Raw genomic sequence first — 25,726 nt, forward strand, 5'->3', positions numbered from 1 at the left:
AGTGGGCAGCACGTAGTAGTAGGCACCTCCGGTGCAGTAGGAGTCATCGTCGACGGTGGCGTCTGGATCCTGGGCTCCAACATCTGGTTGCGACAACCAGGTATAAGGGATAGGGGGAAAAGAGGGAGAAAGCAACCGTGAGTACTCATCCAAAGTACTCGCAAGCAAGGAGCTACACTACATAGCATGGGTAAATGTGTAAAGGGCCATATCGGTGGACTGAACTGCAGAAAGCCAGAATAAGAAGGGGATAGCTAATCCTGTCGAAGACTACGCTTCTGGCCACCTCCATCTTGCAGCATGTAGAAGAGAGTAGACTGAAGTCCTCCAAGTAGCATCGCATAGCATAACCCTAACCGATGATCCTCCCCTCGTCGCCCTGTGAGAGAGCGATCACCGGTTGTATTTAGCACTTGGAAGGGTGTGTTTTATTAAGTATCCGGTTCTAGTTGTCATAAGGTCAAGGTACAACTCCAAGTCGTCCTGTTACCGAAGATCAGGGCTATTTGAATAGTTTAACTTCCCTGCAGGGGTGCACCACATAACCCAACACGCTCGATCCCATTTGGCCGGACACACTTTTCTAGGTCATGCCCGTCCTCGGAAGATCAACACGTCGCAGCCCTACATAAGCACAACAGAGAGGTCAGCACGCCGGTCTAAATCCTATGGCGCAGGGGTCTGGGCCCATCGCCCTTTGCACACCTGCACGTTGCGAACGCGGCCGGAAGCAGAACTAGCCCCCTTAATACAAGAGCAGGCTTACGGTCCAATCCGGCGCGCGCCACTCAATCGCTGACGTCACGAAGGCTTGGGCTGATACCACGACGTCGAGTGCCCATAACCGTCCCCGCGTAATGGTTAGTGCGTATAGGCCAGTGGCCAGACTCAGATCAAATACCAAGATCTCGTTAAACGTGTTATCTTGAGATAACCGCGAACGCCGACCAGGCCCAGGCCCACCTCTCTCCTAGGTGGTCTCAACCTGCCCTGTCGCTTCGCCACAAAGATCCACTCGCGGGTACTCCTACGAGCCGACCCTTCTTTTAGTCATCACATGTATCATGTATAAAGTAAATAGTATATACCCGTGATCACCTCCCGAGTGATCACGGCCCGATAGTATAGCATGGCAGACGGACAAGAATGTAGGGCCACTGATGATAACTTGCATCCTATACTAAGCATTAGGATTGCAGGTAAAAGTAACAACAGTAGTAGCAAGGACAGGCTATGCATCATGATAGGATTAACGGAAAGCAGTAACATGCTACACTACTCTAATGCAAGCAATATAGAGAGTAGAGTAGGCGATATCTGGTGATCAAGGGGGGGGGGGCTTGCCTGGTTTCTCTGGCAAGAGAGAGGGGTCGTCAACACCGTAGTCGTACTGGGTAGCAGCGGCGTCGATCTCGGTGTCTAGCGAGAGAAGAGGGGGAAGAAACAATAAATATAATGCAAACAAATGCATGACGATGCATGACATGGCAAAGCGTGATGCTAGTTGTGCCCTAACGCGGTACGAGGTGTTACCGGTGAAGGGGGGAACATCCGGGAAATTATCCCCGGTGTTTCGCGTTTTCGGGCAGAGGAGCCGGAGGGGGAAAGTTGCGTGTTCGATATGCTAGGGATGCGTGTCGGACGAACAGGCTGCGTAACCGGATTCGCCTCGTCGTTCTGAGCAACTTTCATGTAGAAAGTATTTTCATCTAAGCTACGGTTTATTTTATATGACTTTCCAAAGTTTTATTGCATGTACTGAATTTATTAACAAATTGGTAATAATAGCAAAATGCTATATGCATCCAGCAGAGTGCACACAGCAGGGCCATCGAAAGTTGACAGTGGGTCCAAGGGTCCCTGTTGACTCAGTCAACAGTGCAGTCAACAGTCAACTGTTTGACTATTGACTGGTCAAAACTGTAGATGGGGCCCAGGTGTCATTCACACATATCTTGTAATTCCTTTTAAGTGGATATTTAGAGGGGGGTCCACCTATCATTTGCACTAGTCCTAACCACTGATTAGACTAACTAGTAGGAATACTAATTAGCTACCGGAGAGCTGGCTGGCCACCACACACACAGGATACACACGCACACACAGTGCTAGTGATTAGTTTTATTTTCTGTTGAGAAAAGATAGCATTTTGTGATTTTCATAGGAATTAAATCATGCATCAAAATGATTTGGTCCAATGGAAACATTTGGACCATGTCAAGTGTACTCTCTCCCCATAATTTTTTTAGTCCGATTAGTAGTTGTTTAGCCGCAGTTTAGGGGCAGTCAAAGGGGTCACTCGATGTAGAAATTAAAAAGCTAGCAAGCATTAGCTACAGTACTAGCAAGTATAGCAAGTGGCGGCGGAAGCAAGCGGGCGAGGCGTAGCACTAGCCACAAGTAGAGCAGCGGTAGCACGCGGCCATGGTGACGCGCAGCACAGCGCGACGGCGTGCGGCAGCGGTGGATGCAGTGCGCGCCACGGAGCAGAGCAGGTGCGGCAGCGATGTCATCGGGCAGCTGCAGCTGTTGTAGGCCGCAGCGCAGCACGCAGCTGCGGGCGGCACGGCCACGCGTGGGCGTGGTGATGCGCGTGTGGCGGGTCGTCGAGGGCCGTGCGGGGCGGCGTTGGAGCAGTAGCAGCGCTGGGTGGAGGCGAGCCGGGAGGCAGTCGTGAGGCCTCGTGAAGGCCAGCAGGCGGGCGCGGGTCTGCGCAGACGCCGGAGCTGCATAACATGGTCAGGGCGGAGGAGACGACCGATGAGCGTCGGCGTTGCGGAGCAGCGGGGTGCGACGCGGGCGACCGCGGCATGGAGGCCTCGGGATCGAGCCCAGAGACTCGTCCGAGTCGAACTGGGGCACACTTTGAATATTTTACTTTCCATGTTTGAAAACTTTGAGTTTTGGACTTCAATTTGAATTTTAAAATTGAACCGATTATCTAAACGAGATCAGCAACAGTAACAGTGGTGATGTGGCATCATTAGCAGAGGATTACTATAGCTTAAATATCCGGGCGTTACACGAGGTCGACGTATTCCGGCGGCATCCACAGGTGGGCCGACGGTCCGTGGTGCACGGGGGCGGCGGGCTGCAAGGCGGCCGGTGGTGCCGGCACCACTTCCTCCCGAGGCGAGGTCTCCCGCTCCGGCGACCGCGGCGGCGTGGGGCACCAGTTCACGGCTCCCAGGGCAGCCGCCATCTGCTCAGCGGAACACGACCAGCTCCACCCCTGGCCCACTAGGTCAGGTGGAACGCGGCCACCGGCGGCTCCTCCACCACCTCCTCCCGAGGCGCCATCTCCAGCTCGGGGATGGCGACGTCGCCGGCTGCGGAGAGGGCCATCGTCGCCTCGAGGTCCGCCCATTGGCGCTTGTCGTGCGTGTGCATGGAGTCCTCCAGCACACGCGCCATGAGCCGGGCCTCATCCTCCGCCGTCATGCGAGGAGGTGGGGGTGGCGATGGAGATGGCGACGGCAACGGCGTGGGCGTCAGGCCGCGGACCCGCGTACGCCCGCGCGCCTGGGGAGCCGCTTGTCGTGGTTCTAAGTCTGACAGTGATGTAGGGGGGTAAGTATGGAGAGGCAAGATCTTAGCTATGGAGAAGTTGTAAGCACGCAAGGTTTACGAGTTCAGGCCCGTCTCGGAGGAAGTAATAGCCCTACGTTTCGGAGCCCGGAGGCGATCGAGTGGATTATGCGTGTATGAATTACAGGGGTGCGAACCATTGTCCCTGACGAGGGGGGTGGCTTATATAGAGTTCGCCAGACCCCTCCCGCCCTTAGTTACAAAGGGTTTAAATACATTAATGTCGGGCGTTACTGGTAAGGCCCCTAATAAAGTGCTATGATGACCATAAAAGCTACTTAATAACCGACTGTTAGCATGCAGAGTGCCCTTAGTTCTCCTGACCGTCGAGTGGTTGCTTCTTAGTCGAGTGATTGCTTCTTGGTCGAGTATCTTCGAGTCCGTCGAGTGGAACACCTCCAAGTCGATTGAAAGGTGATTTCTTCTGAAGATGTCCTTAGGTAGGTCAGTTTGGACAGGTCCATGACCCTACCCTAGGTACATAGCTTCATCACCGCTCGGGGCTCACGTGGCCGCCGCGGCCCCGTCGACGTGCCGGCGAAGAACAACGCCCGCCGCACGTCATGCTCATCGCGGAGCCACGTGTCCCACAATGTCGAGTCGGGGGCGTACCTCTCGTCGTAGTAGAGGTCGCCCGGGAGGAGGCGGCGGCGGCGCTCGATCTCCTGGCGGCGCGCACGGCCGCTCTGCGGGACGGGCGGGATCGGCACGCGGTCGGTCGACAGGTGCCAGTTATTGGCGAGGTAGACGTCGCTCCAGGGCAGTGGCATCCTCGTCTCCCAATAAGGCGGCAGACGGCCGCCTCGATGTAGTGCCGGTCGCAATCACCAGCAGCCGTGGCCGCGATGGAGAAGGTGGGCGGCGCAGGGGCCCAACGTGATGGAGATGGCGACGCGGGGGCCCGACGTGGTGGCGATGGCGACGCGGGTTCCTCTTTCTTCACCGAGCCGCGGCGGTGTCCCGACGAGGAACCAGCCTCGCGGTCGTGCTTGCCTTTGCGGCCGTAGTTCCAGAGGCCCATGGCTGCAGGCGGCCGGCCGGCGAGTTTTTGGCTAGGGTTTGGATTCGGCGCTGTCGGGTTTCGAGGAGGCCGCGGGGTGACGTGGGGCAGTGTGGACGACGACCCGTCCACGCTTCCCACTTAAAGAAGGACGGCGACCGTTCGACGTGCGGATGACAGATGGGGCCGCCCGCTCGTGCGCATTAATGTGGCGGGTGGGAGGTAGGTGGCCGCCTGCCACATGGTCTGGCGCGGACGAGGCGCGTGTCCGTTTGGTGTCCGTCGTGACCCAAACCCGGCGTAAGTTTGCGCTCGAAATGGGTCGATCCAGACACAAAACGGACAAGATGTGTCTAGGCCGTCGTGCGCTAGGCGGACTCTTTTGTCCGTTTTATCCTAAACGGACGGGATCGGACAGGATAGGGTCGCGCGGTGGAGCTGGCCTAATGAGACTATAGAAGAGTAACGACGTGAAAGGGGGAGAGATGTAGTACGTCATAAGCTCTAGAACATCACCCGCAAAAAGAAAAAGCTCTAGAACATGGTCGTCATGCCAATGACAATGGCTTTGATCGGCGTCGTCGCTATATATGGATCTCTCGAGAGTCTCGGCATGGTCATGGCTTGTCGTGCAAAAGAAATAATTTAGCCAGCCAAAATTGCTGTTAGCTAGTCTAGTCAGGATTTGGAGTCATTTCCGTGAAAAACAAGCACATGCATGCACACGCGTACGAGTGTGCATGCACACAGACGATCGTTCGAGCGTGTGGCGCATCACGGAGAAATTCCATAGCTGCATGCATGTGGTGCAGTAATTTAGGCGGACGCGGCAAGCCATTTTTGGACTAGAGAACAGGAGCAAGAGCGAAAACAGGAAATTTGGAACCGCAGGCTCTTCGATTGACCAATAAAATCGGTGCCATCCTAAAAAATATAAAAAAAATCGGTGCCACTCAAATAAAGAGCAATTTTAATGGGACGACTCATTTCGTCCGCCGCTGTCCATTTGGATCAGCGCGAATACAAAACTCGGCCCAACTCGGCCTACCTACCGACCCATTCCCGGCTTATTTTTAAGCCGGATTTGCATCAGCGCAGACACAAGATGGACACGCGCGCTCGCCCTTTTTCTCTCCAGGCCCGCCGATCGGTGCCACATTGGCCTCTCCACATCCGACAGCACACCTTCGCCCGCCTGTTCCGTCGCTGACGCCGCCGGCCATTTTTTCCGATAGAAAAAAGATACATAGATAGTTCTAGCGTACACAGATAAAAGAAAGATCAACTACTTGTCGCTTTCCGACTCCGACTCGGTAATGTCCTCCTTCGACATCTGAATGTAGGCGTCAGTATACCGCTCGTCCTCGAAGTCCCATCCCGACATTTCTCGTAGCTTCAGTTTCAATTGAGCGGCCTGCTTCTGCGCACGCTTGTCCTCCCGATAGGCGGCTCGCTCCGTCCTCCTCGCCTCCCTCTCCGTCCTCCTTTGCTTGTAGAACTGGCGCTCGTTGACGATGTCCTGCGGGAAGTGTTCGCGCCACACCATCATGGCTTCCACGTCCATTTCGGCGATGGCGAGGCGACGCTGGCACCTCCGATGGACACGACGATCCTCGTCGGTGAAATGCCGCGGGAGAGGCGCGAGATCCTGCGCCTGCTGGCTCGACACGTCGGGAAAATTCTACTCCCAACGAGGCCTCAGGAGGCGCCACGCCGCCACGTCATGCGCGTGGGCCGCCTCCTCTGCGGTGTCGAAGGTGCCGAGGATGAGGCGTTTCTCGCTAAACTAGATCTCGGAGGAGAAGGCGCCGGAGCGGCGCTCGCGGACTCCGCGAAAATCTGAAGCTCCCAAGCGGCGCATCGACATGGTGGCGCAGAGACGGCGAGGCTAGTGAGAGGGGGCGAGACGAGTGGGCGGCGGACAGAGTGTGGAGGTAGCGCCTTCTTATAACAAGCGCCGGCCGTGGCGCGCGCGCGAACCTTTCCCGTCGCTGGAGCCGCTTTTTCACCGCGCGCGAACCTTTCCCACACGCTGGAGCGCCAAAACCAGAACGACGGCATGGCCGCTGGCATGATCTAAAACGCGCGCAATTATGGAATGGATCGGCCCGTTGGACACACTGCCGACCCAAATTTAAAAAAGGACGGACAGCGGACGGACAGCCGACCCAAACAAATAAAAAGCGAACAAAAGCACCGTTCGTTTAGATCGTCATACTCTAATAATGTCTCACCGGTGCAACAACAAACATCCAACTAATCATGGCCTGATCCCATTTCGCGGGCCTTTCCGTCCACATGCACGTAACCGCGTGCCGGGCTACCTGGGACTGGGAGCAAGCTAAGCAATTACTCTGAGCTGACGTACGCGAGCAGAGGAGAAGGTTCTATCTTTGCAGACCGGACGCTTTAGCCAGGTCGCCGCCGATCGCGAAGGGCGCGCGGGCTCCAAGTCGTCGTCAAGCCAGACGTGGTCTATATATGGATGTACCTGGTGGCTACTAGTACTAGGCGGTCCGCACCGCCAGCACTATAAAAAGGCTTACCCTGCATGATCCGAGCCACATCCACAGCCATTTCCGAGCCACTGAATCCGCACAGAATTACGAACCCTTGTTGAGCTCGTCCGATTAGCCGCAGATGGTTTCATCAATGAAGCAGTACAGAGATCAGGCCGATGCGCCCTCGCCCCTCTCCCTCTCTCTGTCCCTGGGAGTCGTCGCCGACAGCAGCAAGAAGATGCACCGCGGCGGCGCGGACGGTGAGTTCGTGTGCAAGACGTGCAGCCGCTCCTTCCCGTCGTTCCAGGCTCTGGGAGGACACCGGACCAGCCACCTCCGTGGCCGCCACTGCCTCGCGCTCGGCCTCGCTGCAGGGTCCGATCAGCCGGGGACCAAGAAGACGGTGGACCAGAAGCAGGCGCACCGGTGCCACGTCTGCGGGATCGGGTTCGAGATGGGGCAGGCGCTTGGCGGCCACATGCGCCGCCACCGCGAGCAGGAGGCCGCCACCACGGCGCAGGCGCCGCCCGTTCTGCTCCAGCTCTTCCTCTAGCACTGCACCATCGATTTCTCTCAAGTTCAATAGCCAGGCATATCTAGTTCTAGTCCAGATTTACAGGATCACCTATGTGCACGATTTGGTTTGCACATTTGCTGCACAATAGTTGGTCTGCTCGCTCACGTTATTAGGTATATATATGTACATATTTTAGGACTCATTCATTCGTTCATTACTGTTTACTGATATTATCTATACTTTATTGATTCATACATTTATTTTGTTCTACTTGAATCGACTACGAATTGCGTTAATCCTAATGACGATCTCCGTAACACAGATTTTTTTTCCTTGAAAAGGAGGCAGGCCGGGTCACGTTGACATACACAATTATTTTTAGTATAATAAAACTCTTTTTTTTATTTAGAACATAGACATCGGGGACGTCCGGCTTTAAATTAATAAAGCCCTCAACATAGGCAGCGTGCACAAACAAACAGACCAAACAAACGGAACCGAAGCTAGTCACCCATGTTCTAAGGCATGCCACAAAAGACAACGACGGCGAAATAAAGTGCATTACATGGCATAACCAGCCAAACTAACGAGCGGGCAGGCTCGGGGGTAACCAAGACCAAAAAGACTGCCCATCCCTATGAGGCAACAAACAGAGGCGACGGGGCTCGAGACGCCGAGTAGACGGAGCGAAGACGTGCGATAGCTTGGTGATGAAGATCAGATTCCTGTTGCCTTCCCAGCGGTGCCCACTGCTGCAAGAATAAGATGCATTTGAAAATTACATCAGCGGGGTGAGAGGGGAACACTCCCTCAATAGTAAACTTGTTACGAATATGCCATAAGGCCTATAACATGGCCGAAGCACACGTCCACATGATCCGGCGCAGAGGGCCCTGGATCGAAGATAGGTATGACACAAGCTTAGAGCGTGAGCGTGGATCCCAATCCACCCCAGCGGCCTCACGGACCGCGCTCCAAGCAAAGCGCGCCAAAGGACACCGGAAGAACACGTGGTCAGCATCTTCCACGTCATCACACAAAGCGCAAGGACCGGAAGCAGGGCCATTGCGCTTGGCTATATTGATAGAGGTAGGAAGGCGATCTTGGCATAGTTGCCATAGGAAGACCTTAATCTTAAGCGGGATTCGCGCCTTCCAAAGCCCCGTGGCTGCCATAGGGGCATGGCCGTGGCACAACTCTCTATACAGGAACTTGACAGTGAACTTGCCAGAGCCCGAAAGTCTCCAAGAGACCACGTCTGCGGAGCCCGACAGCCGCACATTCGTTATCAGAGCCCGTAGGTGCTCCCAATCTTCCAGCTCCGGCCCTAAAAGCTCCCTTCTGAAGTAGATAGGGGGCGGAGTGGCACTAAGAGCCGAAGCAACCAGTTGGTTGGGCTCAACCGCGATGGAATAAAGATGGGCAAACTCCGACCAAAGAGGTTGCTGGCCTATCCAAACGTCGTGCCAAAAACGCGTGGAGCGGCCGTTATTAACAGTGAACCTCGCACCCCTGGCGAAGTATGGTTTGAGGGATTGGATAGAGGTCCAGAAAGGGGACCCATGAGGTTTTGCCTCAAAGAAATTCCCATGCGGGAAATACTTGGCACGAAGGAGGTCAACCCAGAGGTCGGTCCCTCCCTGGGACAGCTTCCAGATCCACTTGCACATAAGCGCAATGTTCATCAGCTTAGAGTTAATGATCCCAAGGTCCCCCTGGGCTTTAGGTCTACAGACGGCTTGCCACTTAACCATGTGGTATTTCCGTTTAGGACCCGCTCCTTCCCAAAAGAAACGTGCCCGCGGGGTGTCCATTTTCGTGTGGACCCCATCAGCCATCAAACGAGAGGCTGGAGTTAGTAAGGATTAGTCTTGCCCCTGAAGACATAAATCGACCTCTCCACGGACAAACACGGTCCGCCACCTTAGTGTTGAGAGGTTCCCAATCAGCAATTGAGCATTTCTTCTCTGCGATCGGGAGGCCGAGGAAGGTAAACGGAAACTTCCCAAGTGCAGGCCACCCGCTCACTTTCGGCCACATCCATCCCTATGGACACCACTTCACATTTGTGGAAGTTAATTTTTAGTCCGGACATGAGTTCAAAACACAGTAGGATGGCCTTAACCGTTGTGATACTGTGTTCGTCCAGCTCAAAAAGAGAAGAGTGTCATCCGCATACTGCAGGTGTGACACACCTCCTGGGATCAGATTACCGACCACTCCCCTGATGGGGCCAGCAGATCGAGCTTTGTCTAGCATGGCGCCCAAGGCGTCCGCCACAAAGTTGAAGAGCAACGGTGAGGCTGGGTCCCCTTGACGTAGCCCACGCTTGTTGCTGAAGAAGTTCCCTACTTCTCCATTCACCGCAATTGCCGTTTGGCCTCCCGAGACCAATTGCATCATACGGTGAACCCAAACCAACGAAAATCCTCGATCCAGAAGGATTTGTCGGAGAAACTCCCAGTTCACTCGATCATATGCCTTCTCAAAATCTAATTTCAAAAGAATTGCCGGTTGGCGAGTGCGTTTGAGCGAGTGGACGATGTCTTGGAGGGCCAACGGCCCCTTCAAAATGTTGCGACCACGAATAAAAGCCGACTGGTTCCTACTAATAATACGATGAGCTACCGGAGACAAGCGCGTAGAACAAGCCTTAGAACAAATTTAAAACGGGACATTGATAAGCGCAATAGGACGAAAAAGTCTAATGTTGTCTGCGCCCTGCACTTTGGGGATAAGAGAAAGAATCCCAAAGTTAAGGCGAGAGATATCTACTGAGCCACGCATGAACCCATTACAAACTTCGAAAATAGGACCTTTGAGCACTTGCCAAAACCTTTTGAACATCGCCACCGGCCACCCATCCGGACCCGGGGCGGTGTCAGTTTTCATCCCAAGGACCGCCTGGTCAATCTCCTGGAGAAGGAAAGCAAGTCCCAAGCCTTCATTCTCCTCGTCCGTGACCCGCAGCGCGGGTTCCCAAACATCTGACCGCAGCCGAGCCCGGGACTCCCCCCTGGAGCCCATCAGCTGGATGTAGAAGTCATAGATGTGACGAACGATGTCCTGTTGACGCAAACGGAGCCCGTGCTCAGATTGCAGTCTCAGGATGGCGCATTTACGGCGCCGGCCGTTAGCATAGGCATGAAAATATTTTGTATTAGCGTCCCCCTTGAGCGTCCACTTGATTCCACCGCGCCTACGCCAGTACTCCTCCTCCGCTCGAAGGAGGGACTCAACTTGGGCTTCTACAGCGTAGTGCTGAGCCCAGTCTTGCTCCGAGAAGACCTGTGAGTCCGCCGCAGCATCCATTCGGGCGAGGTCCGTGATCAAACGTGCTCGGAGCAACTTATCCTCACGGCCCTGGTTGGCCCCCCAGCCTTTGAGAGCCGCACGCATCCCTGCTCCTGCGGAAATCTAGAAATCCATGGGCCCACGCGTGTGCCCAATCCGGGCAACACAAGTATCCCACTTGGAGAGGAAGATTTGCTCAAATTCCGGGTGCTCAAACCATGCAGTTTCAAAGAAAAAACGAGGGCTTCGTTTTAACCTCTCCTCCCCCGAGGAGAGGATTAAAGGGACATGGTCCGACCCGATCCTCGTTTCAGCGTGTAGGGAGCACAAGGGAAATAGCATTTCCCACTCCGCGGACATAAAAACTCGGTCAAGCACTGACCGAACCGGCGTAAGCTGCTTGTTTGTCCAAGTGTACCGTGCGCCCACGCGTGCCACTTCCCTAAGGGCCATTGATGCTATCGCGTTATTAAACATGGACACCCTTGTCCAGTTAATAATCCCGTTGTTGTTATCCGCTCCCGAACGGATTAAGTTGAAATCCCCACCGACTATCAGTGGCAAGTTATGCACACCCAGGGCCGCGACCTTTTCCTGTAGTTCCCCCAAGAACTCATGCGAGTGCGAGTGGTCGGTCGGGCCATAAACCACAATGACCTCCCACTCGGGGAGGGTCGCGCGATGGCGAACGTGTGCCGACACAAAGAAATGACCGGCATGCCACGCCACCACCTTGCAGCAAACATGGCTGATGCCAAGAAGCAGACCCCCCGAGTGGCCCACCGCAGGCACCCAGTGCCACGCAAAGCGTTCGAGCGGATCGATGGCTAGCAGGTCTCGGTGAGAGAATTCGGCCTCGATGGTTTCCTGCAAGCCAACTACGTCGATATCCTCAACGCGAATGAATTCTTTTAGCTGGGTCCGCCTCCCAACGTGGCCGAAGCCTCGGATGCTCCAGAAGATGAAACACATTTAAATTATGCGATTGCGGAGGCGGACACCGCGAGCGGTAACCGCTTTGGCCACTCATCGTGTCTTGACAGGACCACGGGCTGAGGGGGATGGCGCAGCCCCTGCTGCTGTGTCCACCCGATCAGGCCGCGCAACAGGCAACAGAGAAGCCCCTGCTTCTTCTGCTACTGGCGCAACGAGGGCCGCCGCTGCCTGGGTGAGCGCGGCCTGCGCGATTTCCTTAGAGCGGATGAGAGACAAGAGCTCTCGAGCCTCACCCTCATCAGACAAATCAACCCCACTATCCGCTAAAATACCCCCTAGACGCTCGTCCGAATAATCATCAAAAATCATAAGACGGGGTAGGGGGTTACCTTCGGTCTCTATGTTCTTCTGAGCCACCAAGAGTTGAGCGCGCTGAAGAGCAGGAAGGTTGCCCTTGGCGCCCTTCGAACGAGAACTTGCCCGCTCCTGCGCCACCGGGGCCGCCACCACCACCTTGGACCGCTTGGCCGTGGAAATGGGCACCGCCTTGGTCACCTCCGCCAGAAGCGCGTCGGAGGGAGGAGGGGGGGCCGCCGGCGAGGGCCCGCCAACCGGACACCCCGGAGAGGCCAACGCCATCACCACCGGCCAGAGTGAGACAGGCGTGCCCGCACGGACCGAGGGTGGGCTCGCCGGCGCCACCGGGGGAGTCTTGCGACCCGCCGTCTTCTTGTGAAGCCGCACCCCGCCGCTACCCAGGCCACGCGCAGACATGGGGGAATGCGATGCAAAAGCACGCAGCCCACCCACATCCACAGCCACCGGGGAGACGAGCATGGAGCGGCCCTCCGAATCGCACGAAGCCGATATGCCCTTGTCGAGGTCGAGGCCGAGGGATATGTTGGAGCCATATTGATTGAAGCCCGTCTCGTTGCTGCCCACGACCACTTGACGCTCCTCCAGATCCTTCGCGGCCCCCGCAGCCGGGGCCACGGCCTCGGAAGCCTTGTCCTTGAGGCCCAGCTTGTCCCAAGTCGCGGTGTCGATGGAGTCATCACCCATGCTCGGGTCCTTATCCTTGTCCTTGTCCATGTCATCCGGACCCTTGTCCGTGCTTCCAGGGGGAGGGGGAGGGGGGCACCACCCTACATGGCACCCGCCTCGGCCTCCAGCCGAAAGGTGAAACCCTCGCTGTTGAACCACCCTTGGACATACCCCTTGAGCTTGGCCGGGGAGCGACACGCAAAGCGCATCCGCACGGGACCCGGCCCAGCCAACGACACCTTGTCCACCTCCATCGGGCGCCCAATCATCACGGTTCCTGCCATGAGTCTATCCACGCGGCGGTGCTTGGGCGGCACACCCCAGAGCTTGACCCACACATCCGGCATGATTTCGGCCTTGGGCTCCTCCTGTAGCGCTTCCTTGATCTCCGCCATGATGTCGTTGAGGGCAAGGTAGAGTTTTCCGCTTCGCGTCGCCATTCGCAGCATGGCCTTGTTGGGGAAGACGACGGAGAACATGTCGTCCCCGACGGCCGTCACCTGCCAATCCCATTCCCCATCGAAGAGGTGAGGGAGCTCCACCTCCAAGATGGGAATGGTCAGCTTGCCGGGCGCTGCTGAGATGAACGCCGCGTCCGCCACCACCGGGGCACGGACCTCCTCGCCCTCCGTCTCCACTAAGGGAAGGCAGAAGAAGCCCTCGCCGGGGATGGCGTTGCCCATGATCTGCAGCAACAAAGGCCGTCCGCGCGTGGGGCAGTGCGTCGACGCGTGCCCCTCCTCGTGGCAGACGACGCACAGGGGCTTGAAGTGGCACATGTTCTGGTAGTGGCCCACCCGACCACATTTGAAGCACTCTGGCCCATCGGACTCCTCCACTGGGATCGAGGCATTGGCCGAACCTTTCGACGCCGACGGCCCAGCCGCCAGCGGCAATAGCACCAAGCCGACCCCCTTCTGCTTCTGTTTCTTGGCGAGTGGATCCCCAGCCCTATCGCCGCTCGGAGGAAGGAGGGATTCCTTCCTCTTGAGCTCTTTCTTCTGCTCTAGGCCACGGCGCCGATATTCCTCCTTCTTCTTCTTTTTGCGCTCGCGCTCCTCCATCTTCTTCCTCTCTTGCTCCGCGAGCCACCAGGTAGGCAGCGCCCCCCAGCCCGCCTCCTCCGCTGGATGCGCCGGCATCTTGGAGAGCGCCTTTGCCCTCAGATCTTGCTCACGCTGACGCTCGGCCGCCGGGATCGGAGGCGACATGGGTGGCTACTCCACGCGGCGGGATCCCATCCGCACCGCGGTTGCGAACGAGCAGGTGAGTGGGGGGGGGGGACGGAGCGGAGCAGATGACGAGCGAGATGCCCGAATCGCCGCACCTGCGAGTGGGATGCGGGAAACCCTAGCGACAAATCTAGGGCACCCTTTGGCAGCCACAGCCACCTATTAATAGGCGAAAGCGGCCGCGCAGCCACCATCGCGTTGGGCCCGGGCCTAAACTCTTGCGGGCGTAAGGCCACCGGGCCAGGCTGTCTAGGCCCAAGCACTGAGGAGCGCCCCTGCGCACCCACTGGCGATGATGCGGACGGGTCGGCCAATGGGCCCCCAGCCCACGCACTGGCAGGCTGGGCCAGTCCAATAGGCCCAGCAAGGGAGCCGGCCCGGGCGACGACGGCGCCGAAACCCTAGCCAGGGTGCGCGTCTCCCTGGCAGGAGCAGCCCCGCCGCCGACGCCGACCCCTGTCAACGCCGGCGGGCTCACCGAGCCCGAAGGCGGCGCAGCCAACACCAGATCAAGGCGCCCCTCCTCTGGCAGGACATGTGAAGGGACCTCAGGGCCCGCATCCACGCCCCTCGGCGGTCGCCAGATCCGCGGCGCTAGGCGGTGCCCGCCATGCCCACCAGGGGCGAACGCGCGCCGGCGACCGGCCATGAGAGAGCCCCCCAGCTCCTCCGCACGGGCGACAAAGTCACCCACCGAGCACGCCATTGGCGGCCTTGGCGCAACACCATCACTCACCTGACTACGTACCTGAACGTATTCCTCCTCTTCGTCGTCGGAGTCGCCACCCCCCAGCACCCAGAACCTGCTTCCAGAGGGGAACGGGCCAGGGGGCCGCCCGCCAGGCGAGACGCACCACCGAGCGCGCCCCACCGCAGGACGCACCGCCGTCTAGCCCTCCGCCGCCGCCATGGGGTTCCCCCCGCCATCGCCCGCGAAATCGCCCCCCTTGTCGCCAGGTTGCACGGGAGCCGTTGGGTCACCCATCCAACACAGGCTCCCATATCTCTCCACAACATTCATCTCCTCAGAGGTCTCTTAAGTCTAAACTAGTCATATGTAAAAAGTGGAAAAAAGAATTGTTGGCAAAGAGAAAAGGGAGCATAAAATAGACGACAGTTGTGTCACAGGGTGGAAGTGATCATGCATCAAGATGGTTTTCGGCCATGGTTATCTGGATGGTTATGTGTGTATGAATCTCCCCTGCAAAAAATATGCATGTACGAACCTAAAAAGTTGTATGGAGCGGTGAGTTTGTTGCGGGAGATGGAACTTGTGGGCCGATTATCACGTCATAGATCTGTAATGTGGTGATTATGTGCAGGGAGAGATCTGTGGTTCGAGCACCCAATATTTGGAGCAAGTATTCATGTCGAGAAGCATAGTACATGGTACGTAGAGATAACATAGCAAGGAAGCATTTATGTTGCTATATGTTTGGGAGAGCATGATTTTGATTTAAAAGCGTGCTTAGGTCTAACGAAGCAAGTAAGGAAATGAGTTGAATCACTGGCTTACTTGTCTGTGCCAACATTTGTTTGAGAGAGGATGGACGGCGTACAATCACCAACTCCCCTTTGGAGGCACGACAAGGTGAATTCGCTGGCCACTTGTTGGCGCCATCATTTGTTTGAGAGAGGATGGAGGACGTGCAATAATGAACTCCCCTTTGAGGTACCACAAGGTGAATTTGGTGGCCCACTTGTTGGCGCCATCATTTGTTTGAGGGAAAGATAGGGATGAGTACAGTTTTTTTAGGGAAACAGCAGGACTCTGCTGCGTATTTTTATTGATTTTTTAAATAAAGTTACAAATAAAGTGTCTTCAAACCAAAAAAACAAAAAACAAAAGGCACTATACATCAGCTGAAAGAGATAAACAAATAAAGGAAGAAAAAACAACAAGAAGAAAGTACAATGAAAACAAAGCAACCAAAGAGTGCTAACAGAAGGACTGAATCCAGTCCCTGAATCCACTGTATGCCTACCTTGTCGCCCTGTAGCTGATCCATTTAAGCTCCTCCTTGAACTTTCGTCTGCAGTTGTATATACTGGGCGGCGTTCGCTGGAAGATGTAGCCATTCCTTGTTGTCCAAATTCCCCATGAGACAAGAATAATGATCTCTAGGAAAAATGGCACGCCCAGCAGCTGCTTTAAGTTGTTTATTTCTTCTTGAATACCCGTGTATGTTGGCGTCCAGGTTGGGCATATATAAGCCCAACAGAGTTGTGCGAAGGGGCAATAAAAGAAGAGGTGATCCCTTGTCTCCAAAACCAGCATGTTACACATAACACAAGTGTAGTTTTCAATAAAGAAATTCTTACGCTGAAGGAGAGCTCTTCTGTTCAATCTGTTGTTGATGAGCAGCCAGTAGAATATCTTATGCTTAAGCTGGCAACATGTTTTCCAAAGCCATCTCAGTGCTGGCAAAATGTCAGGTGCAGGAGATAGCAGTTTGTAGATTGTGGAGACTTTGTAACTATTTGCATTGACCGGTAGTTGCCACTGATCATATTCTGTAGTTAAAGTTAAATCCTGCAAGAATTGCTCCAATGCCTGAAATTGTTCATAGGCTTCTTCTGATAAAGGTAAGTGAAAATGTTCGGCCAAATCATCTGTTTGCCAGATATCTAAAATGGAGAGTTGCTGGTTCTTAGCAAAGGAGAACAGGTGAGGCCAGGTAGAAGCTTTTTGCTCGCCATTCCAATTATCTGACCAGAAGTGCAGAGATTGCCCATTTTGAACAATGCTGACAGCATAATCTTTGTAGATTGGGAGAAGCTTCAAACAGTCTCGCCACCAGAAAGAACAACTGTTTAGATGTGCAGAAGGTGGTCCATTGGAATAGTAAGCTTCCCAAACTAAATTAACCCAAGGAATATCACAATGATTCATAAACTTATGCAACATCTTCATGAGCAGGCATGTGTTCTGTGTAGTTACGTTCAAAATACCGAGGCTAATGAAGCTATGTACTTAGGGTAGGGTCATGGACCTGTCCTAACTGCCCTACCCAAGGACATCTCTAGAAGAAACCACCTTTCAATCGACTTGGAGGTGTTCCACTCGATAGACTCGAAGACGCTCGACCAAGAAACAATCACTCGACAAGGATCCAACCGCTCGACGGCCAGGAGACGTGAAGTCACTCGGCATGCTAACGGTCGGTCATTAAGTAGCTTTTATGGTCATCATAGCACTTTATTACTAGTGTTACCAGTAACGCTCTGTCTTAATGTACATTGAACCCTTTGTAACGTGGGCTGGCCGGGGTCCTGGCGCACTCTATATAAGCCACCCCCCTCCTCCGAGACAAGGGTTCGCACCTCTGTAACTCATACTCACATAATCCAGTCGACCGCCTCCGGGCTCCGAGACGTAGGGCTATTACTTCCTCCGAGAAGGGCCTGAACTCGTAAACCTTGCGTGCTTACAACTTCTCCATAGCTAAGATCTTGCCTCTCCATACTTATCCCCCTACACTACTATCAGACTTAGAACTACGACAGTTGGCGCCCACCATGGGGCAGGTGTTTTAGCGTTTGTTGGAGGAGTTGTGACCTTTTTCGACCCGAATCATCATGGTTTTCGGCGGAGTTTCGGTGGAGGGCCGCGAGATCCGTCTCGGCGCGCTCACGTTCATCGTCGACGACTCTGCTTGGCTCCAGGAGGCTCCGCTCGACATGGATGCACTCCCTGCTTGCGGGGCAATGCACTTTAGCGCGTGCGTCCGCGGTGTTCTCCTGCGGCAACCGTCGGCCCCCTACCGGTCGGCTCCTATGTTGTCCTTCCTCCCCGTTTCCCGCCGGCACAAGCGCTCCGGTCGGTCGAGACTTCAGCGGTGGGTGAGGCACGCGGTGACACGTCAGTCGGCCATCCCTCAAGTCGCGGCAATCGAGCCCGACGAATCCCTCTATGGCCTGTTCGACTGGCTCCGCAGAGACCGCATCTGAGTGCGACGGCAGCAATCCGGCGGCGGAGGTTCTGATGGTCGATGGACCACCCAGTCCTCCTGGTTTTCCCCGCACCGACGGAGGCGCAGGTGGAGGCGACCCGTCGCGTCTCCATGAGGAGTATCTTCCCGAGCCTCTCACGTCGCTGTAGAGAGAAGAACTTCGCCGCCGGAACATGGATGCACTACACACTCCTATCGGTGGAGAAACCTCCGAGGCTCGCGCCTTGGAGGATGCGCGCCTGGCAAACTTGGCCGAGCGCACTCGACTGGAGAACCTCCAGCGAGCACTCGACGAGCGTGCGCGACAACAGGTTCCCGAATCCAGTCAACGTCGGCTCTTCCCGCCCCCACGGGTATATCAAACTCTGATTCAGAATTTAGCAGCTGCGGCCCGTATAGCGGAGTCGATTCAGCCTTCCCAGTCGGAGGCTGGCAGAGGCTTGCTGCAGACCAGAGCATTACTCCGGGCAGCAGGAGATCAGAATTCCGCTATTTCTCAGTCGCGGAACAGGATTCACAGCAGATCCGTTGCCGCAGACACAGTCCAGTCGGCTCACAGCCCGAGATCGCCCCCGAGGCGTGAGGGACGTGGAGACCGGCGTGACCAGTATGGGAACCATGAGCAGTATGATCACCGATTCGATCGTGACGGTCGACGTCGAGTGCCCATGCCTCCCCCGAGGAGCGGGTCCTATGTGCCTCACCAGCAGGATGACAGGCGCCCTCATAGTGGTGGGCGAAGGATTCCAGTCGACCCCAGAGGGCCAGGCTTTGACGCGAGATCCATTCTCGTCCAGGGTTTGGTCGACAGGAACAGGGCTCACCGAGAAGGTCACGACAGAGATGCACCTACCAGCAGCAGAGTACATGTTTCGGGGCTAGAGTGCTTTAGTAGAGCCATCAGGGCCGCTGTGATTCCTCCCAACTTCAGGTTGGCGACTGGAGTCAGTAAGTTCACTGGCGAGTCCAAGCCCGATACTTGGCTTGAAGATTACCGAGTGGCCGTCCAGATCGGCGGTGGCAATGATGAAGTGGCCATGAAGCACCTGCCTCTCATGTTGGAGGGCTCGGCCAGAGCGTGGCTGAACCAGTTAGCGCCTAGCAGCATTTACACTTGGGAGGATCTCTCCCGAGTGTTCGTCACCACATTTGAAGGCACGTGCAAGCGACCGGCAGGGCTGACGGAACTGTGGTCTTGTGTTCAGAAGCCGAATGAAACTTTGAGGGATTACATCTAGAGGTGGATCACGTTACATCACTCGGTGGAGAATGTGCCTGACCACCAAGCAGTTTGTGCCTTCAAGGAAGGCGTCAAGTACAGAGAACTGAATTTGAAATTTAGTCGGACCGGGGATATGTCCCTGAATTGGATGATGGAGATTGCCACCAAGTACGCTAATGGCGAAGATGAGGATCGAGTCAGGAGTGGCAAACTCAAGTCAGTCGCCCAAGAATCCGGAGGCAATTCCAATCGGAAACAGAAGCGGAAAGCCGAGCCAGCGGCTCCCGGGGAAGCCTTGGCTTTAACCCAAGGAAAGTTTAAAGGGAAACCTAAAGGGCCTTGGAACCCCAAAAAGGTTAAAGACCAGGACAGAAATGATGTGTTGGACTTGCCATGTCTCGTCCACACAAAGGTAAGGAAAAGGAGTCGGACAAGGTCGAGGACAAAGAGGACAGTGACGACGGATACCCTCAAGTCAATTCCACCTTGATGATTTTTGCTGATGTTGAGAGCAAAAGTCGACTGAAATTCATCAACCGAGAGGTGAATATGGTTGCTCCGGCGACACCAAGTTATTTGAAATGGTCCCAGACTGCCATCACGTTCGACCAGTCCGATCACCCAACGCATATTGCCACCCCTGGGGGGCAAGCTCTGGTGGTCGACCCAGTGGTTGAAGGCACTCGACTGACCAAAGTCTTGATGGATGGTGGAAGTGGTTTGAACATATTGTATGCTGAGACGTTGAAAGGGATGGGCATTCCGATGTCCAGACTCAGTGCCAGCAATATGAGTTTCCATGGAGTCATTCCTGGGAAGAAGGCTGAATCACTCGGCCAGATTGCTCTTGATGTGGTTTTCGGTGATTCCAAGAATTACCGCAAAGAAAAGTTGACATTTGAAGTTGTAGACTTCCAGAGTGCCTACCACGCTATTTTGGGCAGGTTGGCTTATGCACACTTCATGGCCCGACCGTGTTATGCGTATCTCAAATTGAAGATGCCTGGACCCAAAGGTGTGATCACTATTACGGGCAATCAGAAAAAGCGGAAGAATGTTTTCAGAAAGGTTCGAAGATCGCCGACGCTCAGATGGCAGTGGTGGAGTTGCAGGAATACCAGAAGACTGCAGACCCGAGTGATTTGTTGCGAGCCAAGAAGCCCGCTACGGAGTCAGCTTTTCAGTCGACTGGCGATACAAAGACAGCTCATATCCACCCGACCGACCCTAGCGCTGCTCCAACTCATATCTCGACAACACTCGACTCCAAATAGGAAGAAGCGCTCATCCAGTTCCTCCGTGAGAACTGGGACATTTTCGCATGGAAGCCCTCTGACATGCCGGGTGTTCCCAGGGAGCTAGCTGAGCACCGCCTAAGAGTCGACTAAAAAATAAAACCTGTCAAGGAACATCTCTGACGGTCCGCCGTCCAGAAGAGAAAGGCCATTGGCGAAGAGGTAGCTCGGCTCTTAGCGGCAGAGTTCATCCGAGAAATCTACCACTCCGAGTGGTTCACCAATGTCGTCATGGTCCCCAAGAAGGACAGGTCACTTCGCATGTGCATTGACTTTAAACATATCAATCGGGCATGCCCGAAAGATCATTTTCCTCTCCCCCGCATCGACCAGATAGTCGACTCGACTGCAGGATGTGAGCGACTGTCTTTTTTAGACGCCTATTCCGGGTACCATCAGATCCGTCTGTATGGACCTGACGAGATCAAAACAGCTTTCATCACTCCATTCAGGTGCTTCTGTTATGTTACCATGCCATTCGGCCTTAAGAATGCCGGAGCCACATTCATGAGGATGATTCAGAAGTGTTTGCTCACCCAAATCTGTCGGAATGTGGAGGCATACATGGATGATATTGTGGTCAAATCACGGAAGAGTTCCGACCTGCTGACTGACCTTGCTGAAACCTTTGCCAACCTCAGAAGGTTTGATATCAAGCTTAATCCATCAAAATGCACATTCGGGGTTCCTAGCGGAAAGTTACTCGGTTTTCTCGTTTCCGAACGGGGAATCGACGCCAATCCAGAAAAAGTCGGTACTATACTCCGAATGAAAAGTCCTATGCAAGTGCACAATGTTCAGAAGCTTACTGGTTGCTTAGCCGCCCTAAGTCGATTCATATCTCGTCTCGGTGAAAAGGCATTACCTCTTTACTGATTGATGAAGAAGTCTGACAAGTTCGAGTGGACTCCTGAAGCTGACGCAGCGTTCGCAGAGCTCAAAGCTCTGCTCTCCACCCAGCCGGTGCTTGCTGCCCCAATCAGCAAGGAGCCTTTGCTGCTTTACATTGCAGCCACAGGACAAGTCGTCAGTACGGTACTTACGGTCGAGCGGGAAGAAGAAGGGAAAACTTTCAAAGTTTAGCACCCAGTGTATTATATTTCTGAAGTCTTGACCCCATCGAAGCAAAGATATCCTCATTATCAGAAGCTCGTATATGGGATTTATATGACCACAAAGAAAGTTGCCCACTACTTCTCTGATCATTCCATTATAGTCGTCAGCAACGCTCCGTTGTCAGAGATCTTGCATAACAGGGACGCAACTGGTCGAGTGGCAAAATGGGCGATTGAACTCCTTCCTCTAGATATCAAGTTTGAGGCAAAGAAAGCTATCAAGTCCCAGGCAATCGCGGATTTCGTTGCCGAGTGGATTGAACAGCAACTGCCGACTCAGGTTCACTCGGAGCATTGGACCATGTTCTTTGATGGTTCCAAGATGCTAAATGGTTTCGGAGCCGGAGATGTGTTGGTCTCCCCCAGAGGAGATAAACTCAGATATGTTCTTCAAATCCACTTTGATTCCTCTAACAACGAGGCAGAATAGGAAGCACTTTTATATGGGTTGCGCATGGCCATTTCACTCAGCGTCCGTCGCCTCATGGTCTATGGCGAATCAGATTTGGTGGTCAATCAAGTGATGAAGGAATGGGACGTCAGAAGTCCAGCCATGACTGGTTATTGCAATGCAGTGAGAAAGATGGAGAAGAAATTCGAGGGGTTAGAGCTTCATCACATACCCCGACTGAAAAATCAAGCAGCTGATGATCTGGCAAAAATAGGTTCCAAAAATAGGTCCCAGCAAAGTGTTTTTGGAACACATCCACACACCATCAGTCCAGGAGGATCCCTTCACTGAAGAGACCCTGCAGCCAAAAAGTGCTTCGGATCCGACTGAAGTTGAAGTTCCAGCTGTGGTCGACCTGATCATGGAAGTCTTGGTTATCACTCCCGTCTGGACAGAACCATACATCGTGTACATCCTAAGGAAAGAACTCCCAGAAGACGAAGAAGAGGCTCGACAGATCGTCCGTCGATCCAAGGCCTTTATAGTCATAAAGGGACAGTTATATAGAGAAAGCGCGACAGGGCTTAGCCAGAAGTGTATTACACCAGAAGAAGGTCAGATGATCCTTAACGATATCCACTTGGGGACCTGTGGTCACCATGCGTCCTCGCGGACCATTGTGGCTAAAGCATACCGAGCAGGGTTCTACTGGCCAGGAGCCAATGAGATGGCCAAAGAGATAGTCGACAAATGTGAAGGATGTCAGTATTACTCCAATATGCCACACAAGCCCGCGTCAGCCCTGAAAACCATTCCACTCGTCTGGCCTTTCGCTGTTTGGGGGTTGGACATGGTTGGACCACTGAGAACAGGCAGGAGCGTCTTCACTCATGTGCTGGTAGCAGTCGACAAGTTCACCAAATGGATTGAAGCCAAGCCTATCAAGAATCTTGATGCTTGCTCCGCTATCAGTTTCATCAGAGAGTTGATATTCAGATATGGAGTTCCACACAGCATCATCACCGACAACGGGTCAAACTTCGATTCCGACAAATTCAGGGCCTTTTGCGCCTCTCAAGGCACTCGGGTCGACTATGCTTCGGTCGCTTACCCCCAGTCGAATGGGCAAGCAGAAAGGGCAAACGGCCTAATTCTTAAAGGACTGAAACCCCGATTGATGCGCGATCTCAAGCACGCAGCAGGTGCATGGGTCGACGAGCTTCCATCAGTCCTTTGGGGATTGAGGACAACCCCGGATTGATCGAACGGAAGAACCCCATTCTTTCTGGTCTACGGGGCCGAAGCAGTCTTACCGAGTGACCTGCTTCACAACGCTCCCAAAGTCGAGCTCTACTCAGAAGATGAAGCAGAACAATCCCGGCAGGACGCAGTCGACCTCCTAGAAGAAGAAAGGGAAATGGCCTTGATTCGATCAACCATCTATCAGCAAGACTTGCGTCGATTCCATGCCAGAAACGTGAAGAGCCGAGCCTTCCAAGAAGGAGACTTAGTCCTCCGAGTGGATCAGCAGAAACCACACAAGCTCGCTCCTACTTGGGAAGGCCCCTTCATAGTCACCAGAGTCCTCCACAATGGAGCATACCACCTCTACAATGTCGATCGCCAGATTGATGAGCCACGAGCCTGGAATGCGGAGCTACTTCGCCCCTTTTATACTTGAATTCTCACTCGGATGAGATGTAATAAGAAAAACTCCTGTAGTTTATTTATCAAAGACAAGAGCGTTATTATTTTCCCAGTGATTATTATTGTTTTTGTTTGCGTAAGAAATCCCCCAGTGGGTGGCTTAGCTGCGAATCCGCTTCGCCTAAGTTTGTAAAAATAGTTTCCTACCGAGTGGCGAGCCAGCCTCCCACTTGGGGGCTTAGCTGCGAATCCGTTTCGCCTAAGTTTGAAAAATCCTACCGAGTGGCGAGCCAGCCTCCCACTCGGGGGCTTAGCTGCGAATCCGTTTCGCCTAAGTTTGAAAAAAATCCTACCGAGCGGAGAGCAATCCTCCCACTCGGGGGCTTAGCTGCAGTCCAGTACTCGCCTAAGTTCTCCCACTCGGGGGCTTAGCTGCAGTCCAGCACTCGCCTAAGTTTGAAAAAATCCTACCGAGTGGAGAGCAATCCTCCCACTCGGGGGCTTAGCAGCAGTCCAGTACTCGCCTAAGTTCTCCCACTCGGGGGCTTAGCTGCAGTCCAGCACTCGCCTAAGTTTGAAAAAACCCTACCGAATGGAGAGCAATCCTCCCACTCGGGGGCTTAGCTGCAGTCCAGTACTCGCCTAAAGTTCTCCCACTCGGGGGCTTAGCTGCAGTCCAGCACTCGCCTAAGTTTGAAAAAATCCTACCGAGTGGAGAGCAATCCTCCCACTCGGGGGCTTAGCTGCAGTCTAGTACTCGCCTAAGTTCTCTCACTTAGAGACTTAGCTGCAGTCTGGCACTCGCCTAAGTTTAAAAAAATCCTACCAAGTGGAGAGCAATCCTCCCACTCGGGGGCTTAGCTGCAGTCCAGTCCTCGCCTAAGTTCTCTCACTTAGATACTTAGCTGCAGTCCAGCACTCACCTAAGTTTGAAAAAATCCTACCGAGTGGAGAGCAATCCTCCCACTCGGGGGCTTAGCTGCAGTCTAGTACTCGCCTAAGTTCTCTCACTTAGAGACTTAGGTGCAGTCTGGCACTCGCCTAAGTTTAAAAAAAATCCTACCAAGTGGAGAGCAATCCTCCCACTCGGGGGCTTAGCTGCAGTCCAGTACTCGCCTAAGTTCTCTCACTTAGAGACTTAGCTGCAGTCCGGCACTCGCCTAAGTTTGAAAAAAAATCCTATCGAGTGGAGAGCAATCCTCCCACTCGGGGGCTTAGCTGCAGTCCAGTACTCGCCTAAGTTCTCTCACTTAGAGACTTAGCTGCAGTCCGGCACTCGCCTAAGTTTGAAAAAAATCCTACCGAGTGGAGAGCAATCCTCCCACTCGGGGGCTTAGCTGCAGTCCAGAACTCGCCTAAGTACGAAACACATCTCATTCCTCAAGGACGATGAGGGGCAGGTCGACCGCCACCTTCTCCTGGGGAGCTTCGCCACAAATACAATGCGTGATTCATCCCGCTCTACAGTAACGAAGTGCAGGTCGACTGCCACCTTCTCCTGGAGAACTTCGCCACAAATACAAGACATGGGTCGACTGCTTCCCTCTCCTTCGGAGCTGGGCTACGAATGCAAAAGTTGTCTCGAATGAAGAATGGGTTCACTCAGCAGGAGATTCATAAAGATATTCAACGGTAAACCAAGTTCGGGTAAATTCCAAAGGTTCCAGATCACAGATCGAAGTACTCGGGCATGCAGCCCGAAAAAGTTTAACGGTTACAAAAACCACTCGGCATTCCGAGGCAAATTTAAGGTGGGACATAAAAGTTTGTTCACTCCGCGGGAGGAGGGCTGGCAGGCTCGACGAACTCATCCAGGTCGACGCCGTCGGCTATCCGAGTGGCTGCAGCAATGAAAGTCTCCATAAAGGTTCGGAAGTCATGCTTCTGGGTGTTGGCGACCTTGATTGCTGCCAGTTTGTCCTGTCGCACCTCCTTGCAGTGGACACGAACCAAAGACAGAGCCAAGTCAGCGCCACACCGAGCAGCAGACT

General features: G+C 54.2%; 1 protein-coding gene across 1 annotated transcript; it reads left to right on the plus strand.

Annotated features, from left to right (window-relative positions):
- The first annotated feature begins 7,112 nt into the window (after nt 1–7,112).
- LOC147973535 (zinc finger protein ZAT7-like) lies at nt 7,113–7,862 on the plus strand. Its single transcript, XM_087525033.1, has one exon. The coding sequence runs from the start codon at nt 7,229–7,231 to the stop codon at nt 7,640–7,642; it is 414 nt and encodes a 137-aa protein (XP_087381159.1). The 5' UTR covers nt 7,113–7,228; the 3' UTR covers nt 7,643–7,862.
- The last annotated feature ends 17,864 nt before the right edge of the window (nt 7,863–25,726 follow it).

This window comes from Triticum urartu, chromosome 5A (assembly GCF_056163025.1).
Source record: "Triticum urartu cultivar PI428250 chromosome 5A, HENAU_Tu73, whole genome shotgun sequence".
NCBI classification, from domain to species: domain Eukaryota; kingdom Viridiplantae; phylum Streptophyta; class Magnoliopsida; order Poales; family Poaceae; genus Triticum; species Triticum urartu.

Bases quoted from the DNA above. Each gene is read 5' to 3' on its own strand.
- LOC147973535 (XM_087525033.1), top strand. From the start codon at position 7,229: ATGGTTTCATCAATGAAGCAGTACAGAGATCAGGCCGATGCGCCCTCG.